This window comes from Melozone crissalis, unplaced genomic scaffold (assembly GCF_028551555.1).
Source record: "Melozone crissalis strain CALT ecotype California unplaced genomic scaffold, PUWL_Pcris_2 ptg000039l_1, whole genome shotgun sequence".
In the NCBI taxonomy this organism is placed as follows: Eukaryota; Metazoa; Chordata; class Aves; order Passeriformes; family Passerellidae; genus Melozone; species Melozone crissalis.
Genome location: NW_026535817.1, coordinates 858,842 through 881,549, shown reverse-complemented (window position 1 = coordinate 881,549; position 22,708 = coordinate 858,842). Strand labels below are relative to the sequence as shown.

The 22,708-nt window shown below is 45.3% G+C and overlaps 1 protein-coding gene across 2 annotated transcripts in view; it reads right to left on the bottom strand.

The window, feature by feature from the left end:
* Window positions 1-7,927: 7,927 nt before the first annotated feature.
* Window positions 7,928-22,708, bottom strand: part of LOC128941881 (bifunctional heparan sulfate N-deacetylase/N-sulfotransferase 4) — a 65,155-nt gene continuing 50,374 nt past the window's right edge. For both annotated transcript variants that reach the window (XM_054283885.1, XM_054283886.1), the window contains 9 exons: window positions 18,969-19,151; window positions 17,983-18,079; window positions 17,759-17,882; window positions 16,727-16,901; window positions 15,641-15,811; window positions 14,204-14,313; window positions 11,352-11,454; window positions 10,624-11,123; window positions 7,928-8,422 (listed from right to left, as the gene is read on the bottom strand). In XM_054283885.1, coding sequence (XP_054139860.1) covers window positions 11,004-11,123; window positions 11,352-11,454; window positions 14,204-14,313; window positions 15,641-15,811; window positions 16,727-16,901; window positions 17,759-17,882; window positions 17,983-18,079; window positions 18,969-19,151 — 1,083 coding nt within the window. In that variant the 3' untranslated portion in view covers window positions 7,928-8,422; window positions 10,624-11,003. The remainder of the gene's footprint in view (window positions 8,423-10,623; window positions 11,124-11,351; window positions 11,455-14,203; window positions 14,314-15,640; window positions 15,812-16,726; window positions 16,902-17,758; window positions 17,883-17,982; window positions 18,080-18,968; window positions 19,152-22,708) is intronic.

Below are 22,708 nucleotides of genomic sequence, written 5' to 3'. Positions count from 1 at the left end.
ACACTCCAAACAAAGCCTGCCAGAAAAACATCTGTTTGATACTCAGGCAGCTAAAATGAGCCATAGTATTTATTCCCAGCGCTCTGTCTGCCCTAAATATCAGATCTGTGTGAGTATCAAAGGGGGCTTCCAACTGAAGCACCGTGGCTCTGACAGCAATAAAAGACAGGCACCCATGGATAACTCTTCCCAATGGTTTTACAGCCAGGTAATCAATATATCACAACAGACATGTTGTCTTTTATTTGCTGTTTCTGCACCACCCAGGATCCTTGGATGTGGTGTTGACGCCAGACAAGGGTACAGGAGCTGGGGGATCGATAGCAAACACTTCTTTAAGTGTATTGATTACCCAGAAAGGGATGAGGATAAATTTTTGTGTGTTCCCACTGTGTCTCTGAGCCTGTAAAAAGGATAGAAATGGCCTGGTTTGCTTCTCTATTTCCCTCTTCTGAGGAGCTGAAAAAACCCCCAAACCAACATGGCAAGAGGTTGGGCATGATGGGTCTTCTTTTATTTTTTTAGAGAGTGGGGAAATCTAATATATTTCTCTTTTGACCTTCTGTCCTCTTTTCGCATCTTGGGAGCAGAGAAAACAAGGATGACAGCTAAAAAAAACAGAATGCCAAAACAGGAAATAAACCCCAACCCTGAAAAGACAGCTCCTGACATGCTTCTATTAATCTAATGAGAATTTGGTTTAGTATTGAATTACTGAAAAAAGGAATCTGATTACTTTTCATTGGTATGGGAAACAGAAGCTGTGTTCCAAGGGAGGGGATTTGACCTTTTACTGCAAGCACTCCAGACCTTGCCTTGGCACAACGTTTACCACTCAAAATTCCAGGTGTGCTCAGCATATTCTGGAATTAGAAGAGTTCCTTCTGGGCAGGAAGGAACTCTTCTCCTGAGGACACCCATCCCTGTTTATCTCCTGAGTTCCTGCAGAAGCTGGAATTGTCTCCATCAGCAGCAGGCACCTCTCAGGGTCTGGAGAAGCTTGGTGAGAAGCGAAGGTCGAGAGTGAAACAAATGGAATTCTCCAGCTTGATACCTGGAATTAAATGTAGTTATTGTAGCTGGTGTGGGGAGGTGTGGTGCTGGAAAACAAAAATTCCTGTGAGAAGTTAGTGAGCTCCAGGCCAAATCCCTGAGCTGCAGCCAGCCACACCAATCACTGCAGGGTGATGTGAGATCATTCCATCCCCCCTCCTCCACACCCACCAAAACTAACCAAACAAAAACTGGAGCTCAGACACAAAATACACCTGCTAGTTCATGAGTTTATTTCTGCCTTAAACTCTCTGCTCCCCAGCCATTCCCTGGAATCACCTTTGCAGAGGGCAAATTTCCTTCTAGTAGCTTGGAAGGTTATTATTATTAAGATACAATTGAGAAAAAAGATCTCAAAATAATGTCATCATCAGTGCCGTCAGGATTTTTTTGTGCTTTTGTTTTGCTTGGTGTTTTTGAGGAACAGCCTTTTGTTGTAATGTTGTTTTAAGGATTTTTTTTCTTAGTTTCTTTTTTCCAAGTGATTTGTGAACATCTCTGTCACCCTTTCATCCCTTTTGAAAAAGCTTTGTTTTTGTGAAGAGGCTGCAGCATGTCAGAATGAAGTGCAAATACCCACTTCAAGGCTTTAACAAGTTCTGTGCCATTAAGAGCCTTTGATTCCTGCATTTAATTATGTCACATTGGATTAGAATAATCCTATTCCTCCTTGTTTCTCCAACTCAGTTTTCCATACTTATCTTGCACTTAATTAAAAGTGCCTCCTTCACTGCTGGGCTGGTAGGGAAATGGAGGCTGACACAGGGGGAACTTTGCACTGGAGGGATCTTATTTTTAACCTGCCATACTCTGCACCTATAGACATATATTTATCCCACTTCTCATTCTCCCCTTGCCTAAAGCAATACTCATCTCAAGTCCAGGAAAACGAAAGGTTACTTTGTGAATTTGCTGTTAAACATTTGCAAGATATTCAGAGGTGTGAGGAAAGGAGAAGTTGAATACCATGCTAATTTCTAGCTAAATTTGGCTAAACCTTAGCTAATTTCTTGGCAGAGCTTTCCCCACCTCCCCTTTTTCTTTTAATAGCTGTGTTTGGACTTGATAGTCTTAAAGGTCTCTTCCAACCTTAAGGATTCTCTGATTCCATAATTTTATGGTAGCAATGAATTTGGGATTTTTACCCACTGACAGGAAATGCTGACAGGAGACAAATAAAGCAAATGTGCTTTTGGCACTCTATACGTGATTATTAAATTTTGAGTTGGCAGCTGCTTTGAGGCACAATGCCTGATTTTGAGGTCTGTGTTCTTCATCTCTAACTTTTCTTTCAGCTCCAGGAGCTGAGAAAATTTGTTGGAATTTTCTGAGCACCTGCTCTTATTTCCAGCCCTAATAGCCTTATTTCAGCTCTGTTCTATGCAGCTCCACTCAGCAGAGCAGCTTTTCCTGCATGGTCCTCTTGAGTCGTCCTGGTGTTTTGGGATCAGCCAAAGGATTTTAGGGCATTACGCTTCTTATTCCTGAAGCAGCGATTTGGGATTTTTAAGATTAACATGGCTTTTCCCTTTGATCCCTGTTTTCTCCTTCAATCCCTATTTTCTCCTTCCTTCCTGTGGTGCCGCAAGTGCAGATCTGGCCATGAGCCTCTTCTGCCCTGGCTGTACCTACAGTCATGGGGCTTGGTTTTCCAGAGGCTCCTCCTGAGCGTTCCCAGCCTGGTCGTGGTGCTGGCTGTCATCTCTGTTCCAGTGGATAAGGAAGGTGTTTAAACTCTGCCACCATAACAGGATTATGCTTTTAAACCCTCCACGATTCCAGCTCCAGAGCAGCATTTTGAGATCAGGTTTGGATTCCCATGGCTTTTGATTATTTTGGGAAGCTGGGGAGCGAGGCTGCGATTCGCTGCGCTTATTGTGGCGCCCGGAAGGGGGGAGCTTTGGCTTTCCCAGGCAGTCTGCAGCCAAAAAAAAACCCCTCTGTGAGCTGTCGGGGGGTCAGCACCTCCAGGGCTGTCCCTGTCCCTGGGTGATGCTGTGGTGGACCCCAGGAGCTCCCTCAGCACTGGGAATTCCTGGTGAAGCTGTGCCAGGCTGGTTTGGCTTCCAGCTGCTGGCTCGTGTCTGAAAGCACCTCCAGCACTCCTCCAACACTTAGTAACACTGAGTATTCAAACCTGGTAATTGCTCCTGTGCTCCAGGCCCTGCAGAAGCACCTCTGGAGGCAGCATGTCCAATCCCTGTGCCACTGACATCCCTTGGATGAGGACTCACTCTTTGCGCCGCTGCCAATTTTCTCCTACTCTCACTTGCTAAAATAATACATCTCAGTCACCTCTTAAATTAGATACAAGCTTAACCCTGTGACAGAGTTCATGAAATCTGTGTGCTGTTTCTGGAGAAGAGACTGGAATGTGCTTTTAATTTGGGAAATGCCACAGGTGCCAGGTCAGTCAGCTGGATTTTATATAGCAATTCGTAGGAACATGGATGGGTTTGGTTTGGAAGGGACCCTGCAGAGCATCTTGTGAGCTTGTTTTTCCTGAGGTGGTTTGCCAGGAGCCCCAATTTTCTTTTCTATAGGCAAAGTTCTGCCTCCAAAGAAGTGCTTTCTCCTTCAGGGATGTGTTACTCATTTCCTGTTCCCTGCTTTCGGTGACTTCTCTTTGGCTTTATTACAGTCTCCCCTCCATCCACACATCTCTGAGTGCAGGGATGGCTCTCAGCAGTGCAGCAAACTTCATCTCCAAGCTTTCCCAGCAGACACTTGCCTGCAGTGACCAGCCTGTGATTCATGGGAAAGCCCTCTGTAATCCCAGCACAAGGAGCTGCAGAGTTTTTCTCTGCTCCTTTATTACACAGGAGAGTGGGTGTCTGCCCCACAATTCAGCTCTTCCATTGGAAAAACAACAAAGCTGTAAAGGAATAAATTATTGAGGCTATTAATCAACAGGTGGCAAATGGAAAAGGCAGCCAAAATGGAAGGGAATTGTCTGTGGGCAAAATAGAGTCATTTTAAATGGGCACTAAGGTCTGTAATTGAAGGTGCAAGAGTGCAAAACTTAACATTGGAAGGAAACCAGAAAATGGGTGTACTTATGGTTGGGCACTTATGAAGGGAGTTTTATTGCACATTACCGAATTTTATAATGTCTGCATTGTGTCACTGTTAAGTGTCCAGAATTAATATTCTTTAATGTATAAAATAAAAGTGTGTTTAATATGCCAGGATTAAATAGGCCCACGGCAAAGTCAAGTCTCTAAAGGATATTTCTCCTTTAGCACTCAGTATTTTGTCAAAGAACATTTTATGAAAAAATTCCACACTAAGTGGGCTGCTGGTAAATGCTTCCCTTCCCTCAGAGCTCAGTTCCTCAGGGTGGTCTTTGTGAAAGGGGGCAAAAAAGAGTTTCCCATTTCCAAAGGACTGTGGATGGAAACAGCCTGGACAGGTCCGTGTGCAGGTGAGTCAGCACCTGACATTGGGGAAAGGGGGATGAATTGCCCAGCCTGTGCTTTCCTGACAGAACTGGAGCTGTCAGATTGTCAGAGCTGGAAAAGCACTGAAGTCTTGGTGGAAATTTTCTAAACGCTGCTGAGCTTTCCCAGAGGACTCACAGTTCTCTTCCTTAGGGATTTCCCTATAAACAAGCATCCTAATTTACAGTATTTCCCTGATTCCTGCCTCTGTTCTAGGCCCACTCACGGGCTCACCCTGCACAATTCACCTCATTCCCTGATTAATGCTTGGCTCTGTGAGCGTGCCAAGCCCTAAGTAAAAGCACTTGGGCTTTATAAAAATATGGAGCTATTTTGGAAAAAAGGATCTGCAGTGCTACAGGAATGGTGATTTAGGATCCTCACTAAAACCTTCAGCTGCCGAGCAGGCTTCTGTGACAATAAAAATCCTCTGTTCTACAGATGTTTTGCACACCAGAGCCAAAACACTGTCACAGGATGTCACCAATATAAAACACGTCTGTCAAAATTTTATGTCTTGGCTTGTCCCACATGGAAGGGGGGAAAAATGGCTTGTCATGAGCTGGGCTTTAGAAAGAATGTGACAACGTGGTCTGTGTTAAAGCCCTGACACGACACCTTCCCACAGCAATCCAGGCAAGCCTCCAAATGCTTCTTATTCTGCCACTTCTCTAACGTGGAGGGAAATAAAAAAGGCTTCATGGCTGTGCATCTGACCTTTGGAGAAATGAGCTTTAGTGTTGTGCTGAGGTGCTTGTCCCTTCTGATTGTCCTGGCAGCTTTGGATTGCCTCCCTGTACCTTGCTAAGCTTTCATCCCCAGGTTTGGGATCATATCTTTTAAGAAGATTGAAGGGAATTAAGTCCCCAGGCTCAAGTCTCCTTTTCCAAGCAGCTGACAAATTGTAGTGTGTTCTGTGTGGCAGTTACTGGAAATAGCTGAAGTCTGCAGAGGGTGAGCCAGGATCCATAAAAATGTTCTTCCTAGTTAGGATGACAATTTATAATTTAGCTGCAGCTCCCAGCCTAATGATGGCAGATTTACTCACAGTGCCATCCAGCTCTGCTGTGCTTTACGACCAAGGAGCTTCCCTGCATTGGAACAGAGTGAAAACTGTGGGAATGCTGCAGGAAAGCCACATCAGAGAGATCCTCAGCACTCTCCTAAAACACACTGTCTTAATTAACTAAAAGTAATAACCTAAAATAGGGATAACCTAAAAGTAATTGAAGCCTGTATGGTCTAGGCAATGAAAGGTGATGCTTCCCTGGGAGATCTGCAGTTTTCCTCTGTGGGAGCAGAAGTTAGCCAAGGAAGAAATTGAGTTGGGACTGAAAGTGCAGGTGAATGAATAAATGCTGCTGATGAGAAGTAGCTCCAAGGAGTGTGGATGAGTAGGAAAGGACAAAGGGGGAGCAGGCTACAGCACTTCCTTGTAGGAAGGCAGAAACCCCAAAATCTAAGACACAAAACTTTCTCCTAAAAGAAAAAAGTACCCAAAAGGTGATTTTGTGCCTTTTTTTCTTTTTTAGATCAGATTGCTTATTAAATATTAAATGCTTCACGTTGCAGAACAATTTCTCTTTGCTTACTTGGTGTGATTACACAAAGCTCTGCAGGAAGATGTGCAACAGCTACAATGTCATTAAATAACATTTTCTATTGGTGGGTCTATTCTCTCCTTCACCAGAATATTTAATTGCCACTGATGCTGATGGGAATTGAGAGCCTTTGGAGGGCGTGCAGATTTAATGTGGAGATGATTCCCCAGCTAAGGCAAACACAGTGAAACGCACACACAGAGTTAAAGAAAAACTGTAAATAAATATCTGCCTCAGAGCAAGTTCTGAAAAAACTTATCTCCTCCAACATCCAGCTCTTCCTTGTAGCTCAGCTCTTCCTCTGAAGGGAAGCTAAATTACCAACAGGAGATGTGTGTTACAGATAAGTTCTGCAAGGCAGCAGAACATCCACCAGACTCTGAGAAGTGGCAAGTACAAAGTCAATTGAATGGCATGCAGTTATCTCCCAAATTATAAACCACACTTTTCCACCCCCACAGCATTTTATGGAATTGCAATTCAGATTGAGAAATCCCACTCCACCCGCTGCTGACCTTCTCCTGGCTGAAAATAACCTCTGAGAAAACCCCAGGATGACTCCAACTGCCAGCCCATAAACCCCCCTGACCTTCTGTGATGGAGACAGATTTGTGTATTAACATGTCACATTCCCAGTCCCAAAGAAATAGGAGCACTATAAAACTGGCCCAGGTCTGGTTAGAGGGAGCTGCAGCAGGACAAACAGCTTTGCAAACCCAAAGTGGCAGATCTGGCTTTATTGAGATGTTTTAAATGTTTTTCTCCACACCCAGCAGCTGCAGCTGACTGAAATGCAAATATCAATCTGGTTTCCTGGGAAGTCTTTAATTCCTCATGAGCAGAAATAGGAGTATAAATTATATGCAGGATTCATTTCTGCCATTCTATCAATCAGTTGCTGACTGGGATTTGGATATTTACAGGCCTGACAAAGAGCTCCGCTCCTCTCCTCTCCTCTCCTCTCCTCTCCTCTCCTCTCCTCTCCTCTCCTCTCCTCTCCTCTCCTCTCCTCTCCTCTCCTCTCCCTCCTCACCCTGGACATAGGAAAAGATCTTTACACAAACAGATCACCTCACAAGTTAGTTCAGGTTTCCAGGTTCTAGGAGGGAATAGTCTGATTCATGAATTTTCTGGGAGTAGTAAAATTTTTCAAGAATTCTGCTGTTGTTTTATTAAATAAAACTGAGGCAGGAAATTTGCCTGGACCTGGAAAGCCCGATGGAAAGCCAGCTGATTTTTAGGGCCTACAAGTATAGGGACCCACAAGTTTGGGGTTTTTTGTTTTCCTGGGTTTTTTTAATGGATTTAGACTCCTAAAATACTTTGGAAATTTAGCTACCTTTGAAAATTTGTCTACAAGCACCAGGCAGACCTGGAAAAAAAGGGCAAAACTTGTGGTGAGATATCTGTAATGTCATTTCTAATTTGCTCAATGATAGAAGCTCTAGGGAGGTGGAATTAGCTATTCTGGAAGGTTTGTAGAACGAATCCTCGACTCTGCTATGATTTAACCTCATTCTGACACAGATCAGTAAAACAAATGAATATTTTATAATAAAAAATAGAAGCATTACGAGATTTTAGGGAGAGAAAAAAAGCTGTCTCATACTTCTGAGTGCACAGTTTGAGGAATTTGCAGTAGCTGGAATCAGGGCCTTTCAAGATTCCTCAAACGGAGCAGAAGAAAATTATTTTTAATTAGGGCAAGAGCTTGCTTGGGGCTGCGTGTCCGTCTCCTGTGGGGTGCAGGGAGGCCAAACTTAGGGAGGGCAGGCCCAGATTTTGGCTCAGGAAATGGGAAGGAGGGTTTAAGGGAAGAAGCAAAGCTCTGTCTGTAATACACCATCAGAAGTGTTTATTCTGTGGCAGTGAGAAAAACCCATAATCAGCTGTGAGCACATCAATTATTTAAAACAATTCCAGCAAGTACAGCCCTTGACCTCCCTCACCATCCCCACCCCCCCAACAAAAATACTTTGAGTGATCAAAATTTATTCTCATTCCTTCTGCTTCAACACCAAGTATTTGTTCAACTGGATTTGCTGTCGTCATGTAGGAGGGGAAAGAAAAATTTAAGTAAAAAGAGCTTGGGCAAGACAGTGAAATTTTTCCTCAGCTCTATCAACAGGATGTCCTTTGCTCTGAAATACTGCAGAAATCATAGAAGTCTTATAAAAGTTATCCAGTCACTGGAGCACTGAACACTTCAGAATCTGTGTTGCTTGCAAATCCTGATTTCCTTTTGGCAGCTTTTCTAGATAGGAGAGTGATGGAGGAATCGAGTCCGTGGGCAGGTCCACACCTTTGCAGTCATACTAAAAGGATGAACTGGAACACAAAAAGAGAAATAAAGACAGTGTAAGAAATGTTGTCTGACAGGGAAATTCCTGTCCCATGAACACAGAGTTATGTAGAAGAAACCCCAAACTTAGCCTTAGTTCAGTACAATCAAATCAGCCATTGGTCACTGCTGATTTACGTCCCTGCTTGACACAGATGTCGCACACTCACATTCCTGTTAGAAAAATCAATTTTAAGCCTATTATGAACATAATTTGTTACTGATGGGAGCTAAATGAGTGGTTGATGTCTCCCTTTTGGGTGGCCCAGCAGAGGGGAAAGGAACACCCCTCCCCCTGGTAGTTCAGGGGATGAAAGATCCCCCATGTCCCTGCCTCATGTGGGGAGGGGGAGAAGGAAGAGGAGCAAACACTCAGCTCCTGGTTCTGTATTCAGGGCACATCCCCACTGCCTCATTATCACATCAGAGAGCCTGGACCCATCAGCGCTTTCATTACACAATCTCTTCCTCCCCCAGGAATTTCTAATTCCGCCATTTTAATTTGTTTGGGGGACTCTCGGCAGCCTGCTCCCCTGTCAGAGAGTAAATTTGGTTTATTAGACAACATCTCGGAGCAGTTAATCCTGCAACTTTATTTTAGACCTTGAGAGGTCAATGCATAATTTAGAAGGGTTTGGATTCCGTTCTGATTGCTTCTTGCTCAAAGACAACCTCAGTTATAGGAGCTCAGCTTTCCCAAAGCTCTGCTTTCATCATCAGCTCTGCTGCCACGGGCCCTGACGCCCCTGCCTGCCCCACAGGGTCACGTCCTGGAATTCTCATTACCAGGGCAATGGGAGCAAACTGCAGCTGCAGCCCCCCTGCAGCACTGTGAAACTCTCAATTAAAGCCTGCAGCACAGGAATCCCGTGGCTTACAGACAGAAAGAAGGACCAGCACGGTCTTTCCCAGCCACAGCCCTCTTGCCTTCAATAATTGTTGCATTTTTGCTGCCTTTGTTTTGCTGGTCTGTAAGAATCCCAACAACGATGTGGTCAGTGACATAAAAAGGCATAAGAAAGCAAAGGAGATCATTTCCAGGCAGTTCACAAAGGCTTATCTGTCACACGGTGGTGCAGAGAAATTCTGTGCTGGTGGGTCCTGTTACAAGTGGAGGGAGTGAACCTGGAAATAATGTTATTTCATCTTTGTGACACATAAAGAAGTCAATTCAAACGTCAGTTCTCAATGGAACATGAGATCTCTCGGAAATGTGAGGCCCATTCAAACCTAAAAAATAAGAGTGAGGTATAAAAATATCTGGTGGATTTTCAGGACATGGTGCCATTACAGAGCTGAGAGCTGGAGAGATGGACTTCTTTCTAAACAAAAAGTTAAGAACAATAAATAATTTTCTGGATTCTCTAGTGTTTGTCTCATTTCCTTGAAAAGCTCCTGAAACCAGTGTCATGTTTATTCAGCTTTAAATCAAGAGTGAGGCAGTCCTTTTCTAATTAAAGCTGAGCCAGTTTTAATGCATTTTAACAGCTATAATTCTATCAAATGCTCCGTTTAGATACTCTTGTCTGACCAAGCCTTACTTATCCAGAGCTCTCATTATTCCAGTCATCTGTGGTGTTGCCAGTGCTCTAAGATAAGGGATTGTGGGTTTCTATGTTGCATACAAATACATGTGTTTACCACTTCCAGGTCTGAGGAATGACCTCCATCCAGGACAAGTAAGGAGTTTCTGCCCTGCCTTGCTGACCTTGCCCCCACAGCTCTCAGAACCAAGCACAGTTCATGTCACATTTCTGGTAAACCACCCTTTCATTTCCCTGTGGGCACAAAAAGCAGATATTTAAAAGTGAGTGTGTGTCTGATCTAGAGATACACAAGGCAGATATTCAGGAGTGGAGATATGTATGTCATACATGTTTGTGTGATATACAGGGGCTGTGTTTGTCCTTTCAACTCCATAACAGTCTACAGGAAGGGTTTGTGCTCCAGCACACTGTTTGTGTCCAGAACATTGAAAAAGGTAATTAAAGGTACTGTTCTGCACCAGTTGGCAGACTGAGACCCTAAATGACTCACTCAGTGTCTGAGGTTTCAAAAGCACAGCGCTGCTCAGCAGACAGAAGCTCAGCTGTCAATACCAGGCTGCAGGCAGTGCCCGCTGCACGGCCTGCTGGGAACATGAAAGGATTTGCAAACAAAAGCGGGAAAAGCCCAGCGCATGACCAACCTCCCAGTCCAGAGAGAGACGTTCCCATCCTTTGCCCGTGTCCGGACAGACTGCAGTTTGTCCGTGCGGTGTCCGTCCGTCCCACGCAGAGTTCCTGGTGCCCCCTGAAGGGAGGAGCGAGGCTCGGCGCGGCCCCGGCCGGGATGCAGGAGGAGCGGCCGGGAGCTGCCCGAGGGGCTCGGTGCCGCTCCGCCGGCAGCGCGGCCATTCCAACACTTGTCGGGCTTGGGTTTGGGGCTTTTTATGTATTCTGCTGTGGTTTGTCTGGATTCGCTGGGAAGGGCGCGGTCCGTGAGGTCCTGTCCTGACGATGCCGAGTGAGCCGGAGGAGCGGGAGGGTGTGGGCGGGCAGGGATGCGCCGGGCCGGGCGCCCCCGGCGCTACCTGACCTTCTGCAGCTCCTGCCGCAGCCAGGAGGGCAGCGGCTGGCCCAGCCTGTGCAGCAGCTTGGACAGCTCCACGTTGTGCTCCCGGTAGTAGCTCGACAGAAACGCTCGGGACTGTGAGGGGGGGAGAAACAAACCAAGATCAGGTTAAAGGAGACCCCCCCCCCCCCCCTCAAATTGGCTCTCACAGGGGGAACTCAATGCCCTCTCTTCCAAAGCTCGAGTTTCTGATTTTTAAAAACATCAATCCATTGAAAATACAACAAAGGGGGGAAAGTAATCAGTGTGTTTATTTAAGGTCAGTATTAAAACTGCTCCCATAAATTTCTGAACAGCCCTTACCTCTTGGTCCATTGGTGGGTATTTCCGACCTTTGCTTTTCCCCAGGCACTTTGTTTTCCCTCCTTCCAATAACTGGCACCAGAAGCCTTTCTGAGGGTCAAACCTGTGGAGGATCATATCTTTTAAAAGACCTTGCTACAGAAACATTTCCTGGCTACTGAGACATCAGTGTTACCCCAAAATTATTGCTGCACGCATCTCCCTGGATGACTGGAATTCTGAGGACAGAGGGGGCAACCTGTATAAACTCTGGGGATTCATTTTTTCCCACCAATCTGCCTTGGAAGTGTCTAAAGGCAGGAAGTTTTTCCCACTACCTGCACTGGGTAATTTTTGTTGTCCTTGTCCAGCCCACAGGGTCTGGATGTGCAGGTCACCTGAGGAAGCACTGCTTGGGTGCTGATGATTTAACTTTCCTGAGGAAGAAGCTAGCTGCTCCCTATCACTGCATCTCAATACCATTTTCCTTCCTAGGGTGGCATTGTAGCATAAACACTGTCTTAGCAGCCTTATCTGAGCCATGCCATTTGATTGTGGAGTCTGAAATGCAGAGATAGAAGGGGCTTGGATGAGGGCTTGGAAACAGGCTCGCTGAGGAACGAACGGCACCACGTGGCATCAGGTTTGGAATTTACTGCTCTGGGACTGGAAGCAGCCATAAAACATCCAAACACTGCTCATTCCTGCTGCTCAGCAGATGTTTGAGAGGGATGAAAGATAATTGGCTGGAGCACAGAGTTAATTAGTTACACACTACCTTTCTTCCCCTGCCCTGTCCCTACGATACGGATGCAGAAGAGAGTGAATTTCAGGAGAAGGGTGAACCTTCTCCATGGGTTTTTTCTTGCCCAGCCTATTAATGCAGCCTGACCTTTGTCTCCTAAATTATCTCTGCAGCTGTATCAATTAAAAAGAAATAAATTATTGATTAAATGGGTATATTGATGATAGATTCATTTCTGCTTTGGCCTTTCCCATCTGCTCCCTGCATGGTGAAGTGCTTTAGCTGCCTTGCATTGATTTCCCAAGAGGAGCAGCAACATCATGTGCTGGGTAAAAGGGAAACTGCAAAACTGTGCCCCAAACAATCCTTCTGCCTCAGAAGCAGCTTATTGAACATTATTATGTGCAAATCTGGGAAGGGGAAAAGAGGGTGAGACACTTCAGGCTGAATTCAACCCTCTGTGTTCAGAAATCACAGAACTCTCAGGGCTTCTGTAAATGTAATTGGGCACAGTGGAGGTATTTATTTCAAAATAGTGATAGCCCTAAGGCTGAAGCTACAGGGGAGCGTTTTAGAGCTGTCAGCAGCAAGCCTTGGAGGCCTGGTTATCTTCCCTTCCCTGCAGAGGAAGCCTGGGGGAGAGGCAGGGTTCTGGGAAGGCAGTACCTGATGCCAGAGGCAGGGAATGCCTGGGAGGGCAGAGCCAAGCAATGCCACCATGAGGATCTCTCTCTCACTCTCTGACAGAATGTAGCAGCCCTCCAAGGGAGAACACTTTCCTAAGCACACTCCTCTCATCCTGCCTTTTCCTCCAGCCCTGCCTCTGTGCCTCTCCACTCCCCTCCCATGGCTCCCTTCTGCCTGGCTTGATTTCCCCTTCCTGCAGGACTTTCACACAATTACTCAGGGTGATGGACTTGTTGCCCAGTGCTGTTCACAGGCCTGGCTCCTTAGGCTGCTTCCTGACACCTTTAGGAATGTGTGCTGTGCAGTGGTTAGGCAGTAATGACTAGGAACAATCCTAGGCAATCTTTTCCCCTTTGACAAGCCCTGCCAGAAAGCAGCTACACACTTTAATGCATTTTCCCCTTCCATCCCAAATCCATGCAGAAGTGAGGGCTTCCACAGCACATTTGCATTCTTGATGCCTCTAAACAGGGAGTGCATAATTTTATGGATCTGCTTACAATCCATTTTTCCTGTCCAAACCAGTATGAGAGGCCAAATTTCTTCCTGCTGTGTGACTCCATGATTTTAATTTAGTTCCAGCAAGGAAGATGTATGTCTGTGGGTGTGGATTTTAAAAACCCAGCAGAAGGCACTGCAGATGTGCAGTTGTGAGTTGTTCAAGCATCAATAGCTCAGCTCTGTGATCAGACTCCTCCTCCCCTCCACCCTCTTTGGAAACTAGTGACTTAAAAAATTGCATTCTGAAATCCAAAATTCTTTCTCTAGAAAAAGGTTTTGGCAGAGCAACTTCTTTAAGCACTGAAGTCTTACTTTGAACCTGTGATTATAAATAAGCTGAACCCTGCCAGGAGAGGAAACATTAAATGGAAATTGCAAGCAGAGAGGAGCAGTGTGGGGCAGCTGCAAAGTCTGTGGTTGTGTTTCCCTCAGGACCAGCCTGCAGGGAAGGTGAAGCAGAGGCTTTGCTGCTTCCCACTCCATGTGCTGGCTCAGGGGCTTGGAAAAGCAGTGCCAGGCTTCCCAGGCCACAGATATCCCAGGGCTGGGGCTGTAAGAGATGATGCTCCTCACACAGGGAGGCTCAGGGCAAAAGCCTCTTACAATTTTCTGCTGAACTATGAGGGGAGAGGGGAATTCAGCCCACTCCCTCCCCTGCAGGAGTCTCAGCTGTACATGGAAATGCAGACAGGAAGATGGGATTGGGGAATGAGTGCTTCTCACCCAGCCTCTGCCATCAGGCTCCTTTGGAATGGTGAAGGCAAACTTTCCACACCTGACACTGCAGGCTTCAGCTCCTGGACACTGATGGGAAAGAACCCCAGGCTTCTCCAAGTTAATGTTGTCCTGATGTGTTTGTAATTAGTAATGCAGGGATCCTGGTGGGAGGGGATGTGCCCTGGGACCCCACAGGGCAGATAAGAAAAGGGAATACACTCACGTTAGGGCTTCAGAGTAATTGTAGTGAGGAGAGACTCCCAGAAACTTCTGCACTTCATCCATCACAGTAGCAGGGTCACTTCTCAGCTGCTGTCCATCAATAATGAGCAACTGCAGGGGTAAATATGGCACTGATTTGGAAACAGGACTATGGGTAAACAAAAAATGGCATTATTTCACTTCTGTGACAACCTGGATTTAAATTAGCTTTAAATGACTTTGTACAGTGCTAAAAGCATTCATGTGGATGAACCCCTTTTTAGGTTTGCTTTTTACTTTGTTGAGTTGGATTTGCATAGGTGGGCACCTTGTAACTCTGTGTGTGCACCTTGTTCAAATGCAGGAGTTAACCTCCCAAGCCAAACCTGACACTCAGACAACTCTGAGAAAAGAGATAAGGAAAGGATGTAAAATATTGTTGAGGTTTACGATGTGTCTGTTGGAAGTCCTGAGGAGAGAAGGCAGCAACTCCAGGTGAGGGCAGAGGAGGAGCCCAGGGAGCAGGGCATGGGATGCTCAGCACCCTCTGCATGCTCAGAGTTTGCCAGGACATCCCCCTCTCCTCTGGAAGAATAAGCTGGGATGAGGTGGGCGAGGAGGAGACGTGGCCTGTTTGCTCCCAGGGCAATGCTGCCCTTGCTGCCAGCTCAGCAGCTCTGGGCAGGACTCCTCCCCATTTATCAAAGAGTACAAAGGGCAGAGGAAAGAAAGAAGTAAATGACTGATTTCCTCCCTTCTCGTGGAAACGGGATTGACCTGCTTCTCCTCTCTTTAGTGCAGCTTAGGCTGGATAAAAAGAAAAATCAGGATTGCAAGAAGACAGAGCTTCTAATTCTTTTTGTTGTTTGGTTTGTTTTTTTTTCCCCAGGTCCCTGACAAAGTAGGCAATGCTCAGCTCAGCCTCCTTTCAGCACATTCTGTCCCACCCAGGGCAGACTCTGGGGATCCTTGCTGATGACAGAGCCTTTTCCAGCTTTGCCTGACAGGAGGCACAGACATGAACTGCCATGTGGCCGTGTCCTTGGATAAGGAGTACCCATGCATGTGCTTTGCAGTACTAAAATGTTTGCTTTAGGTTATTTTATTATTTTATTATTATTAGGTTATTATTACTTCAACAATGGAGGTATTCTTTAGATCTATGCATTTAGGTAATTTTTTCATGGCAAAATTATAAAAGACAATGAAATAAAATATCTTCAGGAAGAAGGGGCAAAAGAAGGAATCTGTGCTCCAGCTCTAAGAAAGGCCAATTCCATCTGAGGATCAAAGACATGTGAAGCTTTCTATGATGGGGACTGACTAGGGAGCAGGATGAAATTTATATTTCTTAAAAGCCCTGGCACAAGGTGGGATGCTGCAGCTTTCCCGGGGCGCAGGAGCCTCGGGACAGCTTCGGGCCGTGCCAAGGCCGGCCGAGCCGGGCGGGCTCCCTTACCTGGGCGGGCGGGAAGTGCGAGAGCCACCTGTGGATGTGCAGCGCGTACCAGCCGGGCTCCAGGCAGCGCCGCTGCAGCGCCCGCAGCTCCGGCGGCGCCCGGGGCCCGCCCGCGATCACCTCGTAGAAATCGAACCTCAGGGCGGCGGGGTCCTCGTGGGAGCGCTGGTGCTGCGGGGACGCAGGGAAGGAAATACGTGCAACGGTATGGATGCTGCAGATGAAGCCTGAATTCTTAAAAATCTTAAAAATCACTGTTTTACTGCTTTGCCTCGGCAGCTGGAAAGCTGCCAGTGAGACATGACCCGGTACAAACTGCAGCCCCTGGCCGTGCTTTGCTCCTTGCAGAACTTGCTGGCAGGATCAGAAATGATGTATTTCATGCTGTCCCAGGATTATTAATCCCAGGTTATTTTAACACTGTATTTAGTGTTTCCTTTATGTGTTTGCCTATGCCATTTTCACAAGCATGATTATATATTTCCCTAAAAATAGAATTTTTAAGTAGTGCAGATTTTGTTATGGAAGGGTGTGGGCTCAGTAAAAGGCAAAGAAGAGCATCCTGGAGTTTCCTGGGGAAAACAACAGGCTTGCTTTTGTTTCCAAGCAGAGAAAAAAGCCAGTGTCTCCAGTCACAGCCCTTTTTACCTCCTTGGAAACTTCAGGAGACGCTGGGTGCATCTGAGCACAGCTGCAGACTGCTGAGCACATGCTGGGGGAAGGGGAGTGGGGCCAGGCCTCAGTATCAAGAGCTCTGATTCCCTGGCTGGGCCATGCTCCTCTTCCCAGTGCATCTCCCTGGGCATGGAGCCCTGCTCTCCCTCTGTGCCCTGTCAGCTGTAATTCAGACTGAACTGTTTGTTCCCAGCTGGTGGCAGCTCTGTGCTGGGAACTTCCATCATTCCCAACACCGGTGTCACAGGTGCCAGCTGCACAAGGTGGCATCCAGCACCCTCCTGCTCCCACGGGGTGCCAAGGCTGTGCCACAACTCCCATTATTGCCCAAGGACACAGATTCCCACTGATGCCACCACCATCCCCTGGCAGTAGCCCCACTGTGCATTCCTGGGGCACAGAATTCCATACCTGGTACCAGGAGTAGGCGCGGTCCGACGGGTCAATGAGGATGGTGATGATCTTGGCCTTGGGGATGAGGGAAGCAGCTCTCCTGGGAGCTTCCTCAGAGTGGAAATAGTTGGCACTTTTCTCAAACAGGAGGTCGGTGGTGGTGTTGGAAGGAGTGGGGAAGAATTCCATGTACCTTGGAGGGGAAGAGACTTGTCAGAATGAGCAGCAGCACAACAGGGTCATGGCCCCATGCTTCCCATTTCATGGTGGGTGACAAGGTGAATTTTCAGACATAATTCTCAAGAAGCAAAATTGAATTTTTCAGCTCAGCCCAGACTGGAGTAATGGGAATGCATCTTGGCTCTTAGGTGGTGCTGGTAATAGTTAAAGCCCTCATGAAGTCTGGTAATTAGGTTTTTCCTGTGATGGATGGGATTTTTGCTAATAACTTCAGTGTCAAAGGGATATCTTTCACCAGTTTGAAGTGAGTTCAGTTTTAGCTGCAGAAAAAAATTGGGAAAAGCTTCAAAATGTCAACATTTAATGTCAACATTTAAATGTCAAACTGTTTAATTTTAACATTGTTGAAGTACTTCATTTTGGGACTGACTCATTTTTGCTTTTGGACGCTTTCAGAATTACAAGATTTGAATTTTGGCTTTGAATGGTCTTTTCCATTTAAAATTGATTGGATGGATCCTTGTGAAGAGATAAATGAAACCTCACTTCATGAAAAGCCACTTTGGAAGGAACAGAGTGTAAGTCAGTGCAGCTACAGCTATGACAAGACAGAGATGTTACTCATGACAGAACTGCCTCTTGCATTCATTTGTGTGAAAACTCAGAAAATCCTTACTGTAATATCTAAACAAAATTAGGGGCTTGATTAAATGCCCAATCATTACCAATTAGATTCTCTTTCCATCTGATAATTCCCAGCATAAAAAATTCATCCAGTAATTAAGGAGATGTCATACCCGCTCCTGGAATTGTTCCACTGTGATTTTCCATGCATAAGGATGAACACCTCAATTTTGTCATTCTCCTTACCAGTCAATTCCCTTGTGGTAGTTGTTGCCATTGAAGAATTGAACTTCCTCAAAAGTTTTTGGGCTGGGGAGATTGCTGATAATGGAAGGGTGCATCAGAAGGAATAAATAAAGGGCTGTTGTACCTATGACAATGAAAAGAGGTGCCATTAGGAAATATTAAAAAATTAAAAAAGGACCTTTGACTCTGTAGAAACTTTTAAAAGCTGTCCTTGTGCTCCTTACCTGTTTTCTGGGGTCCTATCACCAGGAATTTGGGCAGGTGGTCACAAGTTTTGTCTCTGGACCAAATATCCCTGTGTCTCTTATCGTCACACGGGTTCTGAAGGACAAAAGGTGGTGGTGCCCATCACACTGGGAATCTGAAATCTCTGCAGGGTCTGAGTGTTCTGCACTAATGCCAGAGCCCTACACTGAGCAGCAACACCCCACAGTGTGTGTACAGTGGTTTTGAATGACTGAGGACAAGGTTCAGTCATTAGCAGAAAAGAAAAAGAAGGGGGAAAAAAATTGGAACATTGATTTAATCAAATTTCCATTTGAGGTTCAGATGGAAGCCTCTGGATGGCTTTGAGGCATTACTTTTTGAGCTGTCAGAGTGGTTCTGGATGCATGGGGCTTAGTGCCAATATTAATTTACGTGAGAATGCAAAAGGGAAGGACAAAATAGAAATGTGGGATATTATTCATCTCCTTATCTTTCTCCTACCTATGAATGCAAAATAAAAACCTATGAACAAAAGGCCCTGCAGAAGAGGTTGGGACTGGCTGCTCTTCAAAGCAGTTACCATACAGATGCTGCTTTTGCAGAGGTAACAGAGGATACACTTTGCTGGTGAATAAAATTAACTAAATAGGTTGGAGAAAATCATCAGCTGAACAGAATTGCTGCAGCCCAGTGAAAATATTGTAGATTTATACTTCCTTTGTAGCTGGGCCAAAAACTATAGGGGAAATTTTCTGCACCTCTTTTGCAAGTGTAAGCCCTAAATAACTGCACAGGTTTCCTTGGTGGCCTCCTGGATTTAACCCTGTGTAACCACAAGCTCAGTGTGGCTCACAGTATTCCAGGTAGAAGAGGCAGGTACAGGTAACCATTAGATGACAGTGTTGAACTCACATTCCCATGCTCGAAAAAGGCTTTTTAGAAGAAAAGATGCTCGTTCCAACGAGGGGATTGCAGCAGGAGGAGGAAAAGGAGGTGCCTTTACCTGCCACAGGGGGTCAGTCTGCTCGGGGAAGAGCTGGAAGTACTTCTGGGCCAGCTGCACGGGGGGCAGTGTCTGCAGCCGCAGGTTCGTGGAGCTCCTGACAAAGCTGGCGAGGTTGGCAAAGGTGTAGAGTCCCAGGCGGTCGTTGCCATAGTTGGACAGGTGGGTCATGAAAATGCTGATCTGGCGGCAAGAGAAGCCTTTCAGGCATGGCACACCACAAATCCAATTTGCTGTCCCCCCCTGGTGCTGGCTGGAATAGCATGGCTGTAAGTAAGGGAATAAATTCTGACTCCCAGGCTTTGTGAAGGATGGTATCTCAGCTAAGTATCTCTGTCTTCATTTTCTCCTTAAAGCTGATATAACTTCTTGTTATCAGCCTTTACGTGGCCACTGCCTTGTAGATCTCATGATTTATTTCAGAGGAATAAAGAGAGTTTATAAGAATAAAGTGACAAATGTATTTCTCAGCATTTTCTTTCCACAAGGTGATTAAACTCAGTTTTGTGGCTGTTTTACCTGTAGATTGTAATTTTTTACTTTTATGAAGATGGCACCAAACTGAATGTTGTCACTTGGCTGTTTTAGTCCGTGCAGTGGCCTGAGCTGGGATGGAATGACAGTGAAATGGGATCACAGCTGCAGGCAGATTTGGGGGACTGAAGCAGCCTCATTCTGAAGAAATGAGCTGTCAGCAGTGGGGACACCTGGCAACAGTGGGCACACCTGGTTCCCAGTAAATGGTTTGCTCTGCACAGAGATAATTGTGTCCAGGTGAGCCTTGTCTGGGATGATTAGGAATGGGAGAAGTTTATAAAGTCACGTGCAGGACAGTGGCTGTGCCTTCTTCTTTTGGAAGCTGCTACAGGAGTAGTGTTTAGGTCAGTGCATTTTGAGTTTGTAAATTCAAAATGAATGGAATTGGTGTGCTGGAGGGTTTCTGGGTGTGTTTTGAGCGATGTCTTGCCCAACCCAGGCCTGAGGGACAGTGCTTATGCAGCACTTCTTTGGAGCCTGGGCTGTGGGTCAGATATGCTTGAGATAGGCTCTGAAATACCTCTGTGTGTGTCTCAGGAGGGTTTTTAGCAGTGATCCACCTGCAGAAAAGCTTTCCCTCCTGCAGGTTCCTGCTCTGCTGTCCCAGGCTTGTCCCTAGTCCATCAGGGGATGAGAAGCCACCAGCTTCCCACTCTCACCCTCTTGCTGTGCCAAGGTGGTGCTTCTTTAAGCACCAGCCCCCAGTGCTTCGTAATGTGTCCATCAGTTTGTTAAATTATTAACAAGGAGCTTTTAGTGCTCCTCCAAGGGGGAGACAGATGGAGCTTAGGAGAAAGTGTCCCTCATGGCTCCTCTGCAGTGGGATGGCATTCTGCACACTTTATGCCACAAAAGGTAATTTATTCTTCCTTTTTATTCTGCTCTGGGCCTGGGCTAAGCAGAGGTTGGAAGCTGTACAAGTTGGTTTTTTCTGTGGATTGATTTGATGGATTCCAGTTCTTGTGCGTTTCATGGCCCCAAGTGTTTGACATAAACAGAGTGACTCTTAAAATTACCCTGAACGTGGTGCATGTCCCTAAGTACTACCCCAGAAACCATAAGGAAGGTAATAAATCATCCTCTCCTCACAAAATAAACCCCAGCCAACGCAAACAGATCCTTGCTAGTTCAACTCCCGCAAATGTGCAAAGTTCTTCCTGTAGACTGTTTTAAAGTGCTGGAAAGGAAAACATTTGTAGGGAATGTTGCTGGAGAATATCACCTTGTTTCTGGAGCATTTGTTTGATGAGTGCTAAATGACATTTGATGTTATTGCACCAAATGAAGTATGCAAGTAAATCTGTGTGTTCCTTGTGCTTTGTTTACACTTGAAAATGGATGAGATTGTTTTCAATGTTAAAATGTACTTGTAGCAGAAGAGTATTAGCTTATTCTAGGAGTTTCATTTTGCTGCAAACCAATTTAAAAGATCCAGTTAATCACTCTTCATGGAGTCAAAAGATCTTGGACACTCTTTTGACTTCTTTTGCTCCAGTGGTCTTTTTGGAAGTGAAAAAGCCCCAGATATGATGCATTATTCATGAAGTAAAATGGGATTTAATTCTTTGCTGTCTACCTCCAAATCACTGGGGATGAAAGGTGATGGGTTTTAACTGCTCACTTTAGAGCATGGATGATCGCAGATTGTTTGCAAACTAATGGCAGGACCATCGCACCATCTCACTGTGTGCTTTTTGTCTCTAGGGCTATTTCACATCACTTACAGAATTATTTCACATCACATCTAGAATTTAGATATACAGTATTTTCTCTATATGGAATCTTGTTTTCTCTATATAGAATGTTTGTATATGCAGGCTTGTGTTATAGAAAATGAAACCTGTAGTAGTTAGTAGAGAGAAACAAAGGGCTTTTAAAAAAACCTATTTGAATAGAAACCAGTGGCTTGAAACTGTATTCTCTACTCAGAGTTTGTGTGCTTGCTCTGGATGCACTGCCCTATTAATTCAGAATAAAGACCTTTTTTTCCTTCTGTAACTGCCAGACTTAGCACAGCTTTACCTAAAAGCACTTGGTTTTGGACAAAGATTAGCCACCTGCCTCTGGAGGGCACAGCTGGAGTGCATCACAATCTCAAGGATGGCAATTCTGTGTTGGGAATAAAAGATTGGCTGATTCCTTTCTGTTGCTATCTGAAACTCTCCCTACCCATCGATCAAGCACTTGCAATGAAAAAATCCATTAGGAAACTTAGGTATAAATGTGTTCCCCCTCATCTTCTCAGCCACTCCACAATTAAATAGGATCAATGTTCCCCTTTAGGTCCTTTCCTCCTGCTGCTTGGCCCATTGCTGGAAAGCCCAGGAGCCAGAGTTGGGTGTCATGTGGGAATTCCACTGTTCTGAGAGGAAATGGATGTTTAGTGTCTTTAGCTTTTTTTAAATAAGGTTTGCCAGAAGGGAGGAATTAATGTGTGGATTCTTCTGCAGCTAGGGGGAGGCTGGGAGGGAGAATTTTGTGTTGACAAAGCACTAATTTTAATAATGACAAATGGCTTCTCTAGAATTCAGCACTATTCATATTCATGACCCTTCTGCTGCTGAAGCAAAATCATTTATATGCCTGAAAATCGCACTTTTTTTTTTTTTTTAGTTTTGCTCTCTTTCCACTCTGCACATCTGTTTATAATTTAATACTCTTGACAGGATAATCAAATATTTTCCAAATATAATATCTCTAAAGAAAGCAACTAAGTCAGTGTTTGGACAGAAATATTTTTGTCTTTGATTGAAGGGGAAACAAAACCATGGAATGGCTTTTTATTTCCTGTGCCCATATTCATTACTGCGTCTGCTCTCCACCTTGAGTGCTCCCAGGATGGGAGTTGGAAGCTGCTGTCCAGCAGTGGTGGGAAGTGGCCTTGGGACAGCTGTACAAATGCTGCAGAGCCTCTATGCTCTTTTAAAATTCCCTATTGGAAGAGCAAAATTGGTTCTCATTTACCCAGGAACGCTTTCTGCTTTTCCATTGTTTAGTTGGCAGGATTAAATGAATTCCTCAGTATTGACAGAACAATCTTGTGCCGTGTTCCTTTCCTTCTGAGAATACAGTTGCTAGGTTTGATATTTTATTTTTTTTCCTGTTATCTCTCCAAGTTTTGCTTCTAAAGTAAAGGCTAAATCATGAGCACATTCCACACAGCCACCACTCCCCTGATCATATACATTTGTGACACCTCATGA